Below are 18,575 nucleotides of genomic sequence, written 5' to 3' on the forward strand. Positions count from 1 at the left end.
CACTTTGATTTTAAATTAATGTAAGAAAAAGCAAAATGAAATGAAGTGTGCTCTGGCTGTGGCCAGGTGCTGTCCTCGCCCCCCCATGCCTGGCCCTGCAGGCCCCCTGCTCCATGGTGCATCCTTACGCCTGGGCTGTGGTGCAGGGAGACTCCCCCTCACTCCCATCATTCTGCCCTCCCGGCTGGCTGCTGGAGTGCACTGGCCCAGGGCTCCTCCCCCTCCCCTCGGAGGCCAGGGCAAACCAGCCCCGCACTGGGCTGGGCAAGGCCAGCAGTCCCCTCCGCCCCCCGGCTTGCTGTGAGGGTCTCCCTGGCTCTGAGGAGAGCCGAGCTCCACGGCTCCTGGGCCCCAGGGGCAACCCCCACCCCCTTTCCTCTCTCCCAGCATGCACCTCTGCCCCTAAACCCTTAAAGGACCCGTGATGTCCCAGAACAGGGGTTGACTGGCCCCATCCCCACTACCCCTTAAAGACAACAGACACCCCCCCATTACCCTGACCAATGACGCTATGCACACCCCTTTGCCCTTCTAAGGGGAACCTCCTTCCTCAGCACCTGGATTCCCCGCTTGTTGGTCCTGCCTGAATTTGGGCTCTAAAGCCCTCAGAACAGGGAGTTTCTCTCCCCCTGCCCAGCTCACTTTTGGGAACCTGAAAATAACCTCAGGTGAACAGTGGGGTTGCTGGCACACATGGCCTGGCGCAGTCGTTTCCTCAGAGGTTGGGAACCGACCAGACTCTCATGAAATGCGGCACTGGGATTTTTTTTTTTATAGTTTCTTTTACAGGGAGCTCTGGCAAGCAGCAGTGATGTTTGCTTTCTGCTTAATCTAACTAGGGTCAGTTCTTCGGGCAGAGTCGTTCCCTGGGAACTGCGCCCAGCCTGCATGCTGTTTGTGACCACCTCTGCTCCAGGCCTGCTGTGTACAGTGAAAATAATCAAACTGCACTAAGACTATACCCAGACTCAGCGTCACCCATATCTGCTCCAACAAGAAGCCACAGAGCCCTGGCATCTGTTACCACTTGGCAGAAGGCAGCAGTATAAAATAGGACATTAATCCTGGTTGTTTCTGCTCCTCTCTCTCTGGCAGCCCAGTGAAGGAAACGGAGACACCGTTTTGAAATCAAGAGCTTATTTTACTGGACCGACTTGCTTTGCTTCCCAATTGGATCCGATCCATTCAGTGCACATTATGCAGAACTCAGCAGCGAGCTCTGGCTTCAGACTCTAGTCACAATTCATTTCTTGCCAGCAAGAAAACAAAGAGATAATAAATAGAAAGCTTATCGTTACAAGGGTCTGGAGGAAACAGCTTAGATTGTATATGTGTGTGCGTGTGCATGACATACCCCTCCCCCACGCCCCCCTTCCTGCCCTGGTGAGTCCCCAGAGCACGGGACACTTTGCAGACAGAGAAGCTGTAGGCCTCAGCGTGGCCCCTCTGGCTCTAGGGTGGGTGAGTACCAAGGATGGGGAAATGCTCCTGTGGCCATGCATGGCTGGGGCTGGAAGCGCGGCGAGGTGCCCCGGCGGGCGGGGGAGGGGGGATATAGCAATCTCTATTTAAATTCCATTAAAATAGACTATTTTAAAAAATTATTTCTAATTGTTATAAAAACACCCCAGGCAGAGCCAGGCGGGCTGAGGCAGTGGCTGGCTCCCTGGGCACTGAGAACTGCCCAACGTGCCCCCAGGACCAGTGGGACGTCAGGCTCTAGGGGGCACAGCCTGGCTGTCAGAGAAGGAAGAGGGTGCATCAAGGGCTGGGCAGGCCTCCCCCAGCGAGGCGGGGCTTCTCCAGCCTTGTACGACCCCGTATGCCCAGCGCACGGCATGCTGGCCTCACTGCTACACACTGGCAGGCGTCTTGGGGTGCTGCCATTTAGATTCCATCAGCACCTTCCTTCCTTTGCTCACGGAGGCAGCCAGCAGGGCTGACCCAGGCTGCTGGCCCTCGAGGCGGCAGTGCACTGGGGAGGAGGCTGCGCGTGGCGTGAGCATGGCTCCCACTGCTCTCTGTGGCACTCTGCGCTGGCTTTGGCTTTCCTGCAGACCTTGCTGCCCCCGAGGAGCGGTGGTGACGGAGTCCCTGGCGCAGAGACCAGGGGAATATGGCTGTGTCCTGGGGCTGCTGGGGCCAGTGGAGTAGGTTAGAGCAGCCCTGAGGATCACCCTAATTTGAGCCCCAATCACTGTGGCCCTATCCAAGATGTTGGACTGCCCTGCACTTGCCCAGAGCCTCACCAGCATCTGGAGATGGCGCTGGACCAGCTGGAGAGGCATTTCCCAGGGTGCTTGGCAGCCCCTCCGCATCCTTTCAGCCAGCAGATGCGAAGGGGTCCTGGTGGAAGCTGAAGTCTGGCCCTGGGCTGCTTCTGGTGCATGGCTGCAGTGGAGGGGAGGCTGGGTTCCTCCCCAGAACAGGAGCAGCTCAGCTGGCTTGTCTGAGCGTGTTGCTGGGGCCACTGAAGGAGCCTGGCCACGTTAGCTCCCCCTGGATGTCCATGCAGCCGAGCAGCTTAGCCCCATACGGACCCCAGCCTGCGGCTGCCCTCTGCCAGCTGGTGATGTCGGACCTACCTTTGTGGGGTCTCGGGGGTCAGCATGAAGGCAGGAATTTTGCAGGAGCCTTCCTCACTTACCGCACAGAGCAGCATCCTGGGGAGAGCCCACTGCGCCGCTGCAGGGGGGAGCTGACAGCACCGGCAGCCATCCCGGGTGGGCGAGGGGGCGCTCTCCATAAGATCGACCAGCCACGCAGCTCCCGCCCGGCCAGCGCACTCGGTCGCCATCCGAGGGCCCACACGCGTGGCCATGTGAGGAAGCAGGTGTTCAACGCGCTCCCAAGGCAGGGCCCCGGGCCGAGGGAAGGGAGAGCAGGCGGGACAGGGCAGGACTGGGTCTCGGAGCCAGGAGAACAGCTGCACCGTGGGAGCGAGAGACCGAGAACGAAAGCAGCATGTTGTTCCCCAGCCCTGCACCTGCCAGCAGCCCCTGGCCTGGGGCCGTGCGCCACCACCTTCCTTCTCGGGCCCGGGCCCCAGAGTGCGGGCTGTGTCTAGATGACATGGCAGCAGTTGAACTGTCCCAGGGCCAGCAGGCTCTCCTTGGAGCTGGGCCGGATCTTGAAGGCCAGCGCCTTCTCGCACAGCGGGAACTGCAGGAGCCTGTCCTTCAGGTGGGCGCTCTTGTTTTTGGCAGGGTCTACCTTGATCACGTTGTCGGCCGCGGTTTCGCTGCCCGCGGTGCTGCCGCAGTGGGGGCTCTCAGCCGGGCACGCGGGCCTGTTGGAGGAGCCGGTGTCAGGGGGCCCGCCAAGTTTCTTGGACTTGTCTTCTGGAACTGGCGTCCCACTTGAAGTGGCTTGGAAGCTCCCAGAGCTCCCAGCAAAGCCAGCGACGGGGCCCTCGCAGCTCCCTGGATACAGGACCTTGCCCGCTTGCCCCAGGCTGCCATCATCTTCCATTTCTGTGGTGGTGGTGGTGCCCTCCTCCGACCCCAAGCTGCCTTCAGCCTGGCACCTCTCCAGACCCGCTCCCCCACCCTCCCGGAGCTCTATGTCCCCCGATGCCGCTGGCATCCCCCCAGGGAGGGGGCTGGGGGCGCTCTCCCCAACGCTCACGCTGAGCTTGTCCGTGGCCGCCCGTGCTGCACTGTGGCTTGGCGCCTCTTGGGGCTGCCCTGGCTCGCTCCTGGGACTCGGCACCCCCCTGAGAGGGGGCAGCTGCCAGCTGCTCCCCGGGCCCTGCTCCAAGAGGCCTGATTTGGTGGCCCCAAGGCTCTTCTCCCCCTTACTGTGGGCTACAGGCCCACGGCAGAACAAGAGGGAGACCTTGGAGCTCTGGAAATCTCGCATTTGCTCTTGGTTTAAAGAGGAGCTTCTCCTTCCCATTGCATTGGCCTTCCCCTCCTCCTCTTCCTCCTCCTCTTCCTCCTCGCAGATCTGCTGCAGGGCCGGGGTGCTCTTGGCAATGGAGGCGTCCGCCAGAGCGGGACTGAGCAGGGCTCGGACCAGCTGCCCGTTTCCATGGAGGCCGGGGGCCGCATTGTCTTCCCCCAGGGCAGAAAAGGAAAGGGGCTTGCCAACTCTTTTCTCAGAAACCTCCACGGCAGCCCGGGGCTGGGGGCTGGAGAAAGCTGCCAGCCTATCTGGCATCTCTGCGAAGGGCGAAAGGTCCCTGGTGTCGCCCATGGTGCTGAACGGGTCCGACAGGTTGGCACTGAAAGAGAGGGGAGTGTGCCCAGGGTCATGCCCAGGGTGGGAGCTGCCAGCCGGGAGTAGCCCCTGTGGCAGCATGGTCCAGAGCGGGGGCTAGGGGAGGCTTGGAAGCGAGGGTGGGACTGCGAGCGTGAGGTGGTGCTGCAGGTCGCTCAGCATCAGATCGATACTACAGCTGCCCAGCCAGGACTCCCAGGCCCTGGCATGATGCCCAGGGCTGTGGACAGGAAAACCTGGGTGTCAGGTACCCCCACACCTGGCTCTGTGCCAGGCTGGATGCCAGTCCCCTGCGGACAGGAGTCTGGGAGAGTTTAGGCCCCAGGGAAGCGTCACTACAGTCAGTGGGGCCAGGATTTTATCCCACATCCCGGGGCAGCTCCGGTGAAGGGATGTGGTGCCACGCACAGCACTCTGCGGCCAGCGCCGCCGGCTCCCCCGCACAGAACGCCTGCAGGGAACTTGCTGGCGGGAGGGCCCGGCTGTGCTTGTGGCTCCCGGGGGGGCGTCCCTGGCACTGAGCCATGGCCTGTCCCAGCCGGAGGACGCGGGCTCACCTGTCCTGCACCTGCTGGGCCAGGTTGTAGACCAAACTGAGCTTGTGGCTTTGCTTCTCCTGCTTCTCCCGGAGGATCCGCTCGGCCAGCAGGAAGTACGTGGCTGTGATGTGGTTGTAGCGATCGGCCTCCAGGGCCCTGGGGGGATGCAAGGTCCAGGTGAGAGCCGCACCCCGGAGGAACCCTGCAGGCCCCAGCACAGCACAGTGCTACCAAAGAGAGGAGTATGAGAGCAGCATGCGGGGTGTGCCCCATGCTGGCTGCTCATGGCATAGGGCACAGCCAGAGCATTGAGCTCCGAGCCCCGGGCATGGCCCCACTGCCCCTTGGTCTGCAGAGAACGGCCTGTACTGCCCTCCCCTTGCGCCCACCATGCTCCCTTGATCTGCAGAGAACCTCTGCCCCCCGCCCCTTGGTCTGCAGAGAATGGCCTGTCCTGCCCCCCAACCCCTGTGCCCACCCTGCTGCCCTGATCTGCAGGGAACACCCTCCCCACCTCCCCCACGCTCCTGGTCTGCAGGGAACCCCCTGCCATGCCCTCTCTTCCAGCAGAGAACCCTGTATTGCCCCCCACCCTGCAGGGAACCCCCTGTCCTGCCCCCGCCCTACAGGAAATGCCCTCTCACATCCAAAAGAGCAGCTGCCCTGTGTGTGGGGGGGTATTGCTGGTGCCAGAGGACCTGCCCCTCTCTTGCACAGGGTCTCCATCGCTCCGTGCAAGGGCTGGGCTGGGGATAAGTCACTCAGCCAAGCCCTGTGCAGAGCTCCCTGCCCTCTGTCCACGAGAGATGGGGAGGAGATGCCAGGCCCAGGGCACCACACAGACAGGAGCCTGCCCAGAAATAGCCCAGCGGGAGATTGGTGCAGTGACCCTGCTGCACACCTCCCCCACCCCCGCCCGGCTGGCACTCACTCCTGGATGGCGTCCCGGTCCGCTATGTTCCCACACGTCATGGCCTGGATGATGATGTCATGCTCCTCCTCGGAAACCCGCTTGTGCGACGTGAGGGGCAGCAGGCAGCGGCTGGCTGGGGAGGGGTCCACACCCTGCAGCCAGGGGTGCACCTCAATCTGCTCTAGGGAGGCCCGCTGCTTGGGGTCCCGCTGCAGCATCCTGCCGATCAGGCTGCCAGAGAGCAGAGGGGGCAGGGTCATAAGCCAGCCCAGGAGTGAACAACCGGGGGACGCTGCCCCAGGCCCGCAGTAGCACCCACAGCGGAGATGCACAGAGCCACAGGCTCTGAGGCCGGATGGGACCATCAAGTCTGAGCTGGAGAACCCACCCAGTGATCCCTGGGCCAGCCCGTAGCTCCGGGCCTCGCGTGGAAGCTGGGGGTCTTTCTCCAAGAGATGGAGAAGGCATCACGCCTCTGGGACAATTGTTCCACTGGCTCCCCTTCCTGGTGAAAACCTGCACCCTGCTGAACCTGAGCCCTCAGCTCTCCCTGGCAGGGGGGTGCACTGAGCTGGGCTGTGAACAGCCTGCCCCATGCCCCCCGCATGCCCTTGTGGATGGTGGCACCCGTCTGGCTGGGCTCCTGGAGCGCCGGACAGGCCCGGAGGAGAGGGGACTGGGGCTGCGTACTCAGAACACTGCGCGGACACGTGCGGCGGGATGGTGTAGCGGCAGTCCATGATCATGGTCAGCGTCTCGCTGTCGTTGGCCTCCTGGAAGGGCGGCTGGCCGCACACCAGCATGTACAGGATGACACCCAGGCTCCAGACGTCTGCAGAGAGAAGGAGACACAGATTGCTCAGCCCACTGCAGCATCGGGCCAGGAGAGTCCAGCTGGGAGGGGGTGTGGGCTCCAGCAGGGGGGATGGAGCGAGCCACTGGGGCCGAGACGGCCCTGGCACACACCTGTCCAGGTCTACCCCCCTGCAGCCACAGCCCCAGCTCCGCAGCACAAACAGGTGTGAACCAGGCAAACCCTGGGAGGAAGGAAACTTCCTGGAGGCCTGGCGAGGCCTCAGGCCTGACCTGCTCAGGTGAGTTGTGTGAGGAGCATGAGATGGAGCCAGCGAGGGACTCCCTGCCCCGGCCCATGGCCTGCCCGTTCTCAGCGCCGTCTGCCTCCTGCCAGCATGCGCCCCACACAGCGCCGGCTGCATTGAGAGTCTGCAGAGAGCCTGAGTCCATCACTCTGATGGGGGGAGCTGCCCGGAGTTCAACTGACACAGGGATGCTGCCTGGGTCTGCAGAGAGCCTGAGCCCATTGTTCCAAGAGGAGGGAGCTGCCCTGAGTGTAACCAACTCAGTGACACCTGCCTTTTCATCCCCCATCCCACTCAGATCACACATAAACACCGAATAACCCCAGTGCTAGTGTGACACCTGGGGGCACTTTCTGCTGCCTTTCACCAGGAGGAAACTATATCTTCCTGCCCTTTGTTCGTGGCTTCTTGACCAGGTCCTGTTCTATAGAGAGTTATAACCCAGCTTCGTGGGAAACCCAGGGCTGGGATAAAGGGGGACGAAGGGACTGGCAGAACTGGGGAGGCGGGGGAACCCAGGTCAGGGACAGCAGGGGACTGCAGGTGGGGATTGAGGGGACCAGCAGAGCAGTGAGAGGAAAGTCTGTATGTCACCTAAGTACACTGTGCTGCTCCAGACAGTGTGTTTCTGCCCCATGTCGCCCCCCACCACGGACATTAACTATTACTGAATCCATCCCCAAAGGCTGCCTTGAGGCACGAGTGGGGAGGGCTGCAGGGGGGGAGTCAGAGTCCACCTCCAGCTGAAGTGATTAGCAGTTATTTATAGCATGGGGCTGTCTCTCCCGGGGGGCGAGGGCAGCTCAGCTGTCCAGGCACCGGGACTTGTGCGTCTGCTCACGCTCAGCATGTGTGGAATGCTTTCCCGAGCAGGGAGGTGCGCAGCGTGGGTCGGCCGAGGGAACTGCCCAGGGGAAGCCTCCAGGGAGCCGTGGGGCAGGGCCGAATGTGCGTGCCCCACAGCTGGGAAAAGGGATAAAGGAGCAGGGATTACGGGGGCCACAAGCCCACGTCAGCCACAAAGCCCACATCAGTGCCTCTCAGGGCTGTAAGCTGCTCAGCCTCCCTGGGAAAGCGGATTGCATCCCGGAGGGGGCAGGGGGGTGAGGCCTGGTGTGGTGTGGTGGGGGGAAGGGCAGCAGCATCACACACAGACAGGGCCAGGCCCCCAGGGGAGCACGGGCTGGATCCTGGCACCCACTACTGGAGCACTGCTCCGGGGCATCTGTGCCATCCAGGCGCTGTTTGGTTCTGTGCCAGCCAGGGAGTGGGCTGTGAGAGGGTCAGTGGGGCTGGAGGCTCCGTGCCAGTTGCGGGTGCAGCACTGAACCCTAGAGCTGTGGGGGTGGCTGGAGAGGAGCACAAGGGGCCCACATCCAGCAATTGGGGAGCTTGTGAGGCTGTTGGGGACTGGAGCTTCCATTGCCGTTCAGGGTGCTTGGGAGTGGCGTGGGGTCATTCCTGGGCGATGCGGAGCTGTGTGGAGGGCAGGGCCTGGCTGTTCTGTGGGCAGTGGCCTGGGGCTGGCTTTGTCTGTTCCCCCTCTGGACTCCAGCCTGGCCCCAGATCTGCACAGGACACAGAGACAGGGAGACCACCCAAAGCTGGAGCGGGCTGTGCAGTTTTGTGCCAGGGCTTGTCCCCATCTGTCCCCCCTCCCCCCGGCAGCACTCCCCTTGCTGGCCCGGCAGCACAGACTCCTGCCCTCCTCCGCACAGAGGCTGGGGCAGGGGGATCCCTGTACATCAGCAGAGCTGGGGAGGGGCAGGGCCCGGCCAGGCCCACAGAGCTGTTGGGGGCCTCGCTGGGCTGGGACAGCTGCCCAGCCAGGCTCCTTGGAACAGGAAAGGCCCTTCCTGCCATAACCCTTCGGACTCAGCTCAGCACAGACTGTTCCCGAGCGCTTCCCATGCCCCAGTGACCCCACCCCAGAGCGGCCCCATGGACAGCACCAGCAGATGTGCCAGGCTCTGCCCAGGCCCTGCACCGCCTGTACCTCCGTGCCCCACAGAGACTTGGGCCAGGACACCTGCCCCCATCTAGAACCTGAGCCAGGAGTGCGCTGACAGGGGGGTTCTCCAGCAGTGGCTCCAGGGGCCCTGGTCACCCCGTTCCCTTGGGGCGATCAGATCATCCCAGGGCATGCCCAGGGCGGCAGTGAATTGGGGTCACTGGCACAGGGATGGTGCAGAGACAGGACTAGAGGGAAAAGCTGCCTGCCGCTAGGGGAGGGGGCAGTCAAGGCCAGGTCTTTTTGCAACACTGCGGATGCCCCTGTGACTGCCAGGGCTCCGGCTCACGGAGGCCGGAAGGCTGGGCCAGGCTTTGCGTTACTGCCAGCAAACGGGCAGGCGCACCATGACACAAGGCCGCACCTGGGGGGTGGTGACAGGGCTCCCTTCCCCCACTGGGGCAGCAGAAGGGTCCCTCTGGACGGACACCCTAGCAGCTGGGTGCACTGACATAGGGGGTGGAGCCTGTTGTGCAACTCCTCCTGCTGGGGTGGGGCTGGCGGGGCCCCGGAGCAGTGAGACTGGGCATTACTAGCTGGAGCGGTGCCAGGGCAGGGATCTGGGCTGCAGGGGAGGAACCCGGCCCCAGGAAGGGCAGGAACCAAGGCTCGGAGTCAGCCCTCGGCAGGCAGTGAGCTCTCGCCCCAGCCTGGCCACCTCGAGCCAGCCACTGCATCAGGGACGTAACAGCCCTGAACATGCCCCCCTGGGGCACCTGGCGCAATGGCGCTGGAGGGGCCAATCAGCCTGGAGCAGGGGGGACACTGCTCCCTCAGGCGGGCACTGGGACCTGGCCTGTGTCACAGCATGTGTGGGAGGGGACCATCTCCCTCTGCTCCTTCTGGGTGCCACACGCCCCCCTGAGCCACAAGCCAGGGGGTTTAACCCTCCCAGTGCCAGCACAGACTCCTTTGCCCCAAGCCAGCCCCTCACTGCGCTCCACATACTCGCTGCTTGGTTGTCTTTGGGTACAAACTGCCCTGCCTCACCATGTCCCACCCTTCCTGCATGCCCCCACAAACCTGCCCTTTGCCCCGTTGTTCCCACCCTGGCCTCAGCCTCCTCCAACATGCTCCTCCCCAGCCTTGCTGCATCCCCATCTCCCCCCAGCCTCACCATGCCCCTCCCCCCACTCCCTGCCCATTCCCCACACGCCACCGCCCATCCTGCCCCCTCCCTGCATGGCCATGCTCTGCTCCCCCAACCCAGCTCCCCCCTGGGGTGGGGCAAGTGCACTGTCAGCTCCAGCCCTGACCCTGTCCCTTGCAGCCCGGGCCCAGCTCCACACAACCTTCCCGTCCAGTGGAGGGGCAGGGAGGCCTGTCACCTCGGCCTCAGCCCAACTCCACCGGACCCTCCCCACCCCAGCCCAGGCCAGGCCCTACGGGCACTCCAGCTAGTGCGGACTGGGGAGGCACCCGTCCGGTGTCACACTGCACCGTCCTCTTTTGGGCTGCTTTGTCCCCAGCCAGTATGGGGCCAAAACTGGACGTGGTGGCGGACCGGGGAGAGGGGGTGCTAACACCATTTCCAAGAGTGCCCCACTCCGTCCCCACCAGCGTGATCCCCGTGCGAGGTCAGGCCGGCAGGGGCGGGCAGCACCCTCTTGGAAACGGCATCCCCCATGTATATGAGGTCACACTGGGGGTGGTGTCACGGTGGGAGGTGGGGGCCATGCAGTTCCTGGAAGCGCCCACATGTCTGGTGTTCCAGGCACCCGCCACCTCTCCAGCCCATCCGCCACGCCCCATTGAAGAGTCCAAGGGCTCGCTCCTGGTCTTCGTGTGCTCCATAGCTGGGCCCAGCGTCTCTAAAGGAGCATGAGGACTGGGGTGGACAGTTCCCGTACCTCAGGCCTGGGGACTCTCCACCGCCAGGAGGAAACAGAGCTTCCTCAGGGGCCAGCCCCAAGATGTGGAACGAGCTCCCCCAGGGCCATCCCAGATCTCCTGCTCCCACACAGCTGGGCACACAGCTCCATCTGGCCTGCTCCGATATCAGCCCCGACAAACAAACAAAGCCCGCTGAGCACGCACAGCTCTCCCCTGGCACACGGAGGGAGAACGAGCCACAAGGGACGACTGGGGTCAGCCATGTCACTTAATGCTGGCCTGGAGAGCGGTCAGACACCATGGGATAAGAGCCGCCGTAGAACTGAACGGAGCGAGCCTCAAAGCCACATGCCCCTCTGCCCTCCTCCAGATTCCCCCATAGTTAACAGCACCTTGCCAGGCTGCACCCCACGGCACTTGGGTTCCCTGCATGGCTTTGTGCCAAGGCAGCACGGGCTAAACACACGGGAGCTCCCCCTCCACGCACATATTTGCGGTCATCTCCATACTTTGCCAGCAGCGATTTTATGTTTTCTTCCAGATGGCTGATAAAGGTATAGAACAGCACCGGCCCAAGAACAGATCCCTGGGAGACCCATTCACAATTACGTTTTCAGATCTATCAGTTAGCCAGTTTTTAGTTCATTTAACATGGGCTACACTGATTTTGAAGAGTGCTAATTGTTTAATCATGTGGAATAAAGTCAAATGCTTCACAGAAGTCCAGTTCAGTTATATCCACACAGTTACTGTATCAACCAAACTGGTGATATCAGCCTCCCCACGAGTTAGCCTGGGATCAGTGTCAGGCTAACCGAACTGTAGTTTCCCGGGTCACCATATGTACCCTTTGTAAACATCAGTACAACAATAGCTTTTCTCCAGTCCTCTGGAACTTCCCCAGCATTCCAAGTTTTGGTGAAAGTGAACACCAACGTCTCAGACACCTTCTCAGGTAATGCTTTTTATATTTTTAGATACAAGTTATCTGGTCTTGCAGGTTTAAAAGGTTTTACTTTAGCAGCTGCTGTGAAACATTCTCCCTAGTTACTACTATAATAAAAAATAATTTCATTCCCCTGTGAGCCACGAATACATGACCCAGCTTCTTCCCAAATACAGAACACAAATATTTTCTGAACACTCCTGCTTTTTCTGCATCATTATTGACAACTGTACCATCCCCAACTAGTATCGGACCAAGAGCACTACCAGGAATTCTGTTGTTCCTGATAGAGTAAACATTTCCTTTTTATTGTCCTTAACCTACTGGCCGTAGATTTTTCATCGATACTTTTAGCTTCCCATATCAACTGTCTGCATTTCTTAACTGCTAATTTATAGTAATTGCATCAACTTTCCCCATATATATATATATATATATATATATATATATATATATATATATATAATTATTATTATTATTATTATTGCAGCTTTCACCTTCAGATTTAAAAAAAAACCCAAAAAACAACAGATTAAAAGGGAAGAAGCCTTCTTTCATGGTTTTGGGATTGTGGTTTTTTAGGCATCTACTAAAATATTTAACAGCTCCAGGGCCTGCACTTGGGAGCCAGAGGCTAGCGGGTGGGGGAAGTGGCCAGTTGCACAGTACCCTGAGCCATCCACACCACAGCTGTTCTCAAGGACCATCGCCTGGGCACAGCCTGGGTCACTTGGGGTTCTGGGGTCACTGGGAGAGGAAGGGGAGCGAGCCCAGCACAGAGTCATAGAATATCAGGGTTGGAAGGGACCTCAGGAGGTCAGCTAGTCCAACCCCCTACTCAAAGCAGGACCAATCCCCAATTAAATCATCCCAGCCAGGGCTTTGTCAAGCCTGACCTTAAAAACTTCTAAGGAAGGAGATTCTACCACCTCCCTAGGTAACGCATTCCAGTGTTTCACCACCCTCCGAGTGAAAAAGTTTTTCCTAATATCCAACCTAAACCTCCCCCACTGCAACTTGAGACCATTACGCCTTGTTCTGTCATCTGCTACCACTGAGAACAGTCTAGAACCATCCTCTTTGGAACCACCTCTCAGGTAGTTGAAAGCAGCTATCAAATCCCCCCTCATTCTTCTCTTCTGCAGACTAAACAATCCCAGTTCCCTCAGCCTCTCCTCATAAGTCATGTGTTCCAGACCCCTAATCATTTTTGTTGCCCTTCGCTGGACTCTCTCCAATTTATCCACATCCTTCTTGTAGTGTGGGGCCCAAAACTGGGTCACCGCACAGCTGCCTCCTGCAGACAGAGGGGAGGGGGCTGTGGGTGGGTCAGTTCCCTGGAGAGGACTCTTTTCTGCTTGAACAGAATAGATTAAATTAGATTGTGATCATTTGCACCTAGGCAACTGCTAATTTTTAATTCAGTGATCAATTCTTTCCCTGTCAGAATTAAGTCAGATACAGAACCACCCCCTGTTGGTTGCAATACCTTTTGAGCCTCTAAAAATTATAGCTGATCATTTTCAAACTCCCAGGATTCCCAATCATCATTCATATTTACATATTTAAATATCTCCTCCTACTCTGTTTTGCTCATGATTGTTTTCAGTTTGGGGAAGTTGGCCCTTTTAAAGAACCAAGTATGTACGTACGTGTGTGTGTGTGTGTATATATATATATATATTCCTGGGCGGGACTATATTCAGTCTGCACCTAGCCAATAACATTAAAGTCATGATCGCTTACACCTAGGCAACCATCAAATTTAATTCTATGCTCATTTCATCTGGATGAGGAATGACCCCAAGTTGGTTGCAAGAATTATTGAGTTAGAAAGTCATGTATAATTTTTAGAACCTTTCAAGGATATCTTACTAGTGGCAGCATGAAAGCTCCAGCATGTCTCCCCCTACCCCCACCCCAACACTGAAATCCCCCCCGATAACACTGTGTTTCTTTCTACACATTGAGGGGGATTTTTAAGGAACTGCTCATCCTGCTCCCTTGTCCAACTGGTCTCTATAACAGACATCACCCAGTATCCTGCCTTGAACACATCATTAATACACTGACCCAGTTAATACTTCATCGGATGCATCCGTTGAAATGAGCTGTAGCTCACGAAAGCTTATGCTCAAATAAATCTGTTAGTCTCTAAGGTGCCACAAGTCCTCCTGTTCTTTTTGCGAATACAGACTAACACGGCTGCTACTCTGAAGCAGGGTGTAACCAGTCACTTTAACATCCCCGTCATGTGACTCCTCCCACAGGGCTGAGTGACACCAATCATAGCCAATCTCAAATTCCTCCCTTGTTGCCCATGCTCCATTAGCCTCTGCATGCCTTAGGCCCCCTGCCCCCCCACGGGATAGCTGCCCCTGCCTTGCAAGGACCTTGGGAGGGGATGTCCACAAACTTGCGCGAGATGCTCAGGTCCCAGGCTGACTGGAGCCTTATACACACACTGGTAATGAGAATGCAGGACATGCACCATGCATGCCCATGGCGCTTCCCCAGCCTCCCATCACCAACCCTCACAGACGTGCCCGCTCAGCGCTCTGGGCTGTGCCAGCCTCACCCAAACAACCTGGCAGGAGCCAGAAGCAGGCGGCCCTGGTCACTTACCTACGGCTGGGGCGTCATACTCATCCCCCAGCAGGATCTCGGGGGCCGAGTAGGCCAGCGAGCCGCAGCTCGTGGTGAGCATCTTGCCGGGCTGGAAGCGGTTGCTGAAGCCGAAGTCGGTGAGCTTGACCACGCCCTGCTCCCGGAAGAAGACCACATTCTCGGGCTTGAGGTCGCGGTGCACCACGTGCAGCTTGTGGCAGTAGGAGATGGCGTGGACGATCTGGGCGAAGTAGTGCTTGGCGCGCCCCTCGGCCAGCCCGCCTTCGTGCCGCATGATGTGGTCGAACATGTCGCCGCCGTCCCCCAGCTCCAGGATGAGGTAGAGCTTGGAGTGGGTGTCGATGACCTCGTAGAGCCGCACCACGTTGGGGTGCTGCACCAGCTTCATGCAGCGCACCTCCTGCAGCAGCTGCCCCGCGGCGCTCACGTCCAGCTTGCTCTTGTCGATCACCTTCACCGCCACCTTCTCCCCCGTGAAGACGTGCCGCGCCAGCTTGACCACGGCAAAGTGGCCCTTGCCCAGCGTGCGCTCCAGGTCGTACAGGCCGGCGATCTTCCCTTCGTAGCAGCCCTTGGCCCCCGCCATGGCTGCACCGGAGAGTCACAGGGGGCCGGGCATCGGGGAGGCTGGGCACAATAGAGAAGCCACTGAGCACAGGGGGCACCAGGCACACTCCCTGCCCAAACACCACTGAACACAGGGGGAACCCCACTCCCCAAACACTCCATTGAGCACAGAGGGCACCAGGCAGCCCACTCCCCAAACACCCCACTGAGCACATGGGGAACCCTGACCTTTCCAGCCCCACACCCATCCATGTGCACAGCCCTTCACCCCCAGAGTGCCCTGAGCAATGGGACCCCACCCCCCTGGCCTACACTTGCACAGACGGAGCCCAGCTCTCCTTCACAGAGATCCTGGTTCTCTCACATGCCATGTGTTGCTGACTCTCACAGTGCAAGGAGCTGCCCGGGGTCATAAGAGGCACCCCGTAGGGAATGAACAGAACATTCCCAGCATCTGGCAGTCAGAGGTTTAGGGACTCCCAGAACATGGGATTGTGTCCCAGACCATCTTGGCTAACAGCCATTGCTGGACCTGTCCTCCATGACCGCATCTAATTCTTTTTTGAACCCATTTATACTTCTGGCCTTCACAACATCCCCAGCAAGGAGTCCCATAGGTTGTCTGTGCGATGTGTGCTCATGCCCATGGCCTGTGCAGGACGGCATGTGGCCAGGTGCCCCCATGCTGCTGGCACTGGGCTGCTGCCCAGCTCGGACCAGGCCTGAGCTCTTGCTCTGGGTTCCCATGGGGTCACACCTTGACCCCCAGAGCCTGGGGCCTCTTCTCCCCTCTGTGCTGAGCCTATAACTGCCCTGAGCTCCCCAGCCAACCGTCTGCAGGTAGCCACGCTGGGATGGGATTTCCAGCAACTGCACAGCACATTGGCCCAGAGGCTCCCCCAGCCAGGCTGGGGGGCAGCCCCAGCCCCGCACACCACGGGGGTGTTACTGATTCATGTGAGGCACAGTGCTGGCCAGGTGCCACTGGGGAAGGGGTGTGGGTGCGAATCTTCCCCCCCTGCAGGTGCCAATGGAGGGGGGCATTTAAAGGAGCTCCCCTATCCAGGCACCTAGGCATGTTTTTGCTCCAGCTGCAGCCCCCGGGAGCAGGGGCCCAGGCCGCGTGGTCACTCCAGGGCCGGGGGGGGGGGGAGCTTTCAATATTTTCCCCAACCAAACCGCTGGCGTGAGTGAGCTGTGGCAGCAGAGGGGAGGGGGGCGGTGGCAGCTCTGCCGCTGCCCCTCACTGCCGACCTGCAGCTCCCCTAAGACCCCGGCACTGGGCCCCCCGCCCCCAGCTCTGCCCACAATCCGAGCTCTTTGGATGCCCCCTAATTCCACCCCAACTATTCTTAATCCTGGGGCCCACTCACCCGTCAATGCTCCTTAGTCCTAACCTTACTCCAGCCCCCCCTTACTCCAGCCGTGCCCTCCCCAGGTACGCTCACAGCTCTGCTGACACCCCTCAGCCCTGCCAGGCCAGGCTAGGCCCCTTGGTGTGCAGGGCAGCCAGGTGTTTTCAGACTGAGGGCTAAAGGCAGTGAGCACCCCGGTGCCAGACAGGTCACGCCAGGCTGCCAACAGCAGGGGCAGGTAGCGTCACGCTAAGTGGGGGTGTTCACAGGGCCAGGGCCTGCACTTGGGAGCCAGGGGCTAGCGGGTGGGGGAAGTGGCCCGTTGCACAGTACCCTGAGCCATCCACACCACAGCTGTTCTCAAGGACCATCGCCTGGGCACAGCCTGGGTCACTTGGGGCTCTGGGGTCACTGGGAGAGGAAGGGGAGCGAGCCCAGCACAGGGTCACCGCACAGCTGCCTCCTGCAGACAGAGGGGAGGGGGCTGTGGAAATCCCTCGCCGCCCTGGGGCTCTGACCCACCTCCAGCATCACAGTTGTGTGTCAGGGAACTGGGGTTCCCCGGGATGGCTGGGCTGTCGCCTGGGGGCAGGACCCCGGGAACAACGTGTGGGGTAGGGCCTGCCACAAAACCGCCACAGCTCCTTGGGCTGGCAGCGTGCCCACGTTTGGGTGGCGGGCTCCCTGGGCCCATTGTGCTGGCACACAGGGCACCCGCTGCTGGGAGGGGGACTTCCTGGCATCCGGCCAGCAGATTTCCCTCGCCATCACACGAATAAGGGGGCGGGCAAGGGCACCGCACCCCCTGGGACGGGCTGACCGACAGGCTGGGCCCCGGGCCCCGCCAGCCAGGGGCCAGCAGCCCAGCGCATCGCACAAGCTGAGCCAGGCTGGGTCAGGACTTGGGCAAGCGCCTTGCTGGGAGAACCAGGGCCCGGGGGGGGCAGCGCGGCTCTCTCCGAGCAAGCGCCCCGCCAGCCCCGCAGCGCGCCCGGACACGGCTACGCACCCCGAGCACAGCCCGCAGGAGGGACCTGGGACGCTGCCCCCAGAGCCGGGCTCCCAGCCCAGCCCAGCCCTGCCCAGGGACGCGGCTCCCCTCCCGCTCTTCCCGCTCCGGGGCCGGGCAGCCCGGCAGGGAGCCCGGGGGGGGCCCGGCCCCAGGGAGAGGCGCGAGCAGCAGCGCGGAGCCCCGGGCGAGCCCGGACTGGCCGGGTCTGTCTGCACGGGCCGAGCAGGCCCCGGCCCCGCCACCGAGCCCCCCGGCCCCGGCCCCGGCCCCGCCACGGAGCCCCCCGCGCCGGGGCCCGGCAGCACCGCGGGGCGCAGCGGCCTCTGCCGGGCGCGGGGCCCGGGCCGCCCCGACTCACCCGGCTCCCGGTCGGGCTGCGCCCCGCGCCGCAGGCTGGGCTGGGTCCCCGCGCTGACGTCAGGAGCCCGGCGGGCGGCGCCGCGGAAAGGGGCCGGGGCCGGGCCGGGCCGGGGCCGGGCGCTCGGGGGGCTCCTGCGGGCTCCTGCGGGCGCCGCTCGGCGCAGTCCCGGGCAGGGCGGAGCCGAGCCGAGCCGAGCCCGCCCCCTGCCGCGGGGCTGCGCAGAGAGCCGGGGGCTGGTCCCGCGGCCCCGATCCGGCAGGCCCGGGCGGGCAGCGGCTCCCCCGCCCCGCCCTGAGCCCCGAGCCCCGGGGGGCCGATCGCGCCCCGGGGCAGGCAGGTGCTGAGTCACATTCACGAGAGTTTCAGCGAGCGGCAGCCCTGCGCTGTGGACTGCCCCCGAGCAGGGGGCCCCAGGGCTTCCAAGCGCCTGGGTCCAGCAGCCCAGAGAGCAAGGGGCCCGGAGTCTGGGAGCCTGGGGGCTGGCTAGCTGCCCCAGAGTCTCAGACGCTGGGAGCCCGTCCCAGGACTTTCCGACTCCCAGCTCCATGACAGGAAGCCCCCAGAGGCCCCAAGATTTCTAGACTCCCTGCTGCAGAGCCAGGAGCTGAACCCCAGCTAGAGTTGGGGATCCCTGGGCTTCCAGTTTCCCTGCTGCAGAGCTGGGTGCCTGGAAGTCCTGAGAGTCCAGGCTCCAGCTAGGTCTCCCAGGGCTTCTAGGCTCACAGCTTCACAGCTGGGAACCTGGCAGCCCCCAGGGCCTTCAGGCTCCCAACTCCACAGCCAGGAGCTGGGAAAGAGTGGGGCTGCCCTGGAGCCAAGGCCCCTAGAACCTTGTGGTCCCTGGGGCAGATGACGTGGCGGGGCTGCTCTGCAGCCAGCCAGATTCCATTGGGATCCTGCCTGTGATTCAGAAAAAGTTCATTGAACCCAACTTGCTTTCATTAGAAACGTTGGGTTGGACAAGCTAGCGTTTTCCAGCAAGCATCTGTTCAATCAGAAAATCTCCAAGCAGCTCGAACTGATGGGTCCAGACAAGGGCAAACACCACAAACTAGACTGAAATCGCTGAAATGCCACGAGCACCTCTGT

The 18,575-nt window shown here is 61.1% G+C and overlaps 1 protein-coding gene across 1 annotated transcript; it reads right to left on the reverse strand.

The window, feature by feature from the left end:
• Positions 1–1,127: 1,127 nt before the first annotated feature.
• LOC141996765 (uncharacterized) lies at positions 1,128–17,573 on the reverse strand. The gene is made up of 6 exons (XM_074969067.1): positions 17,484–17,573; positions 14,189–14,818; positions 6,364–6,505; positions 5,692–5,904; positions 4,779–4,916; positions 1,128–4,225 (listed from the first exon to the last, which is right to left on the reverse strand). Exons 2-6 carry the CDS (start codon positions 14,775–14,777, stop codon positions 3,064–3,066), a joined length of 2,244 nt encoding a protein of 747 aa, XP_074825168.1. The 5' UTR covers positions 14,778–14,818; positions 17,484–17,573; the 3' UTR covers positions 1,128–3,063.
• Between the last annotated feature and the right edge of the window lie 1,002 nt (positions 17,574–18,575).

This window comes from Natator depressus, chromosome 12 (assembly GCF_965152275.1).
Source record: "Natator depressus isolate rNatDep1 chromosome 12, rNatDep2.hap1, whole genome shotgun sequence".
In the NCBI taxonomy this organism is placed as follows: Eukaryota; Metazoa; Chordata; order Testudines; family Cheloniidae; genus Natator; species Natator depressus.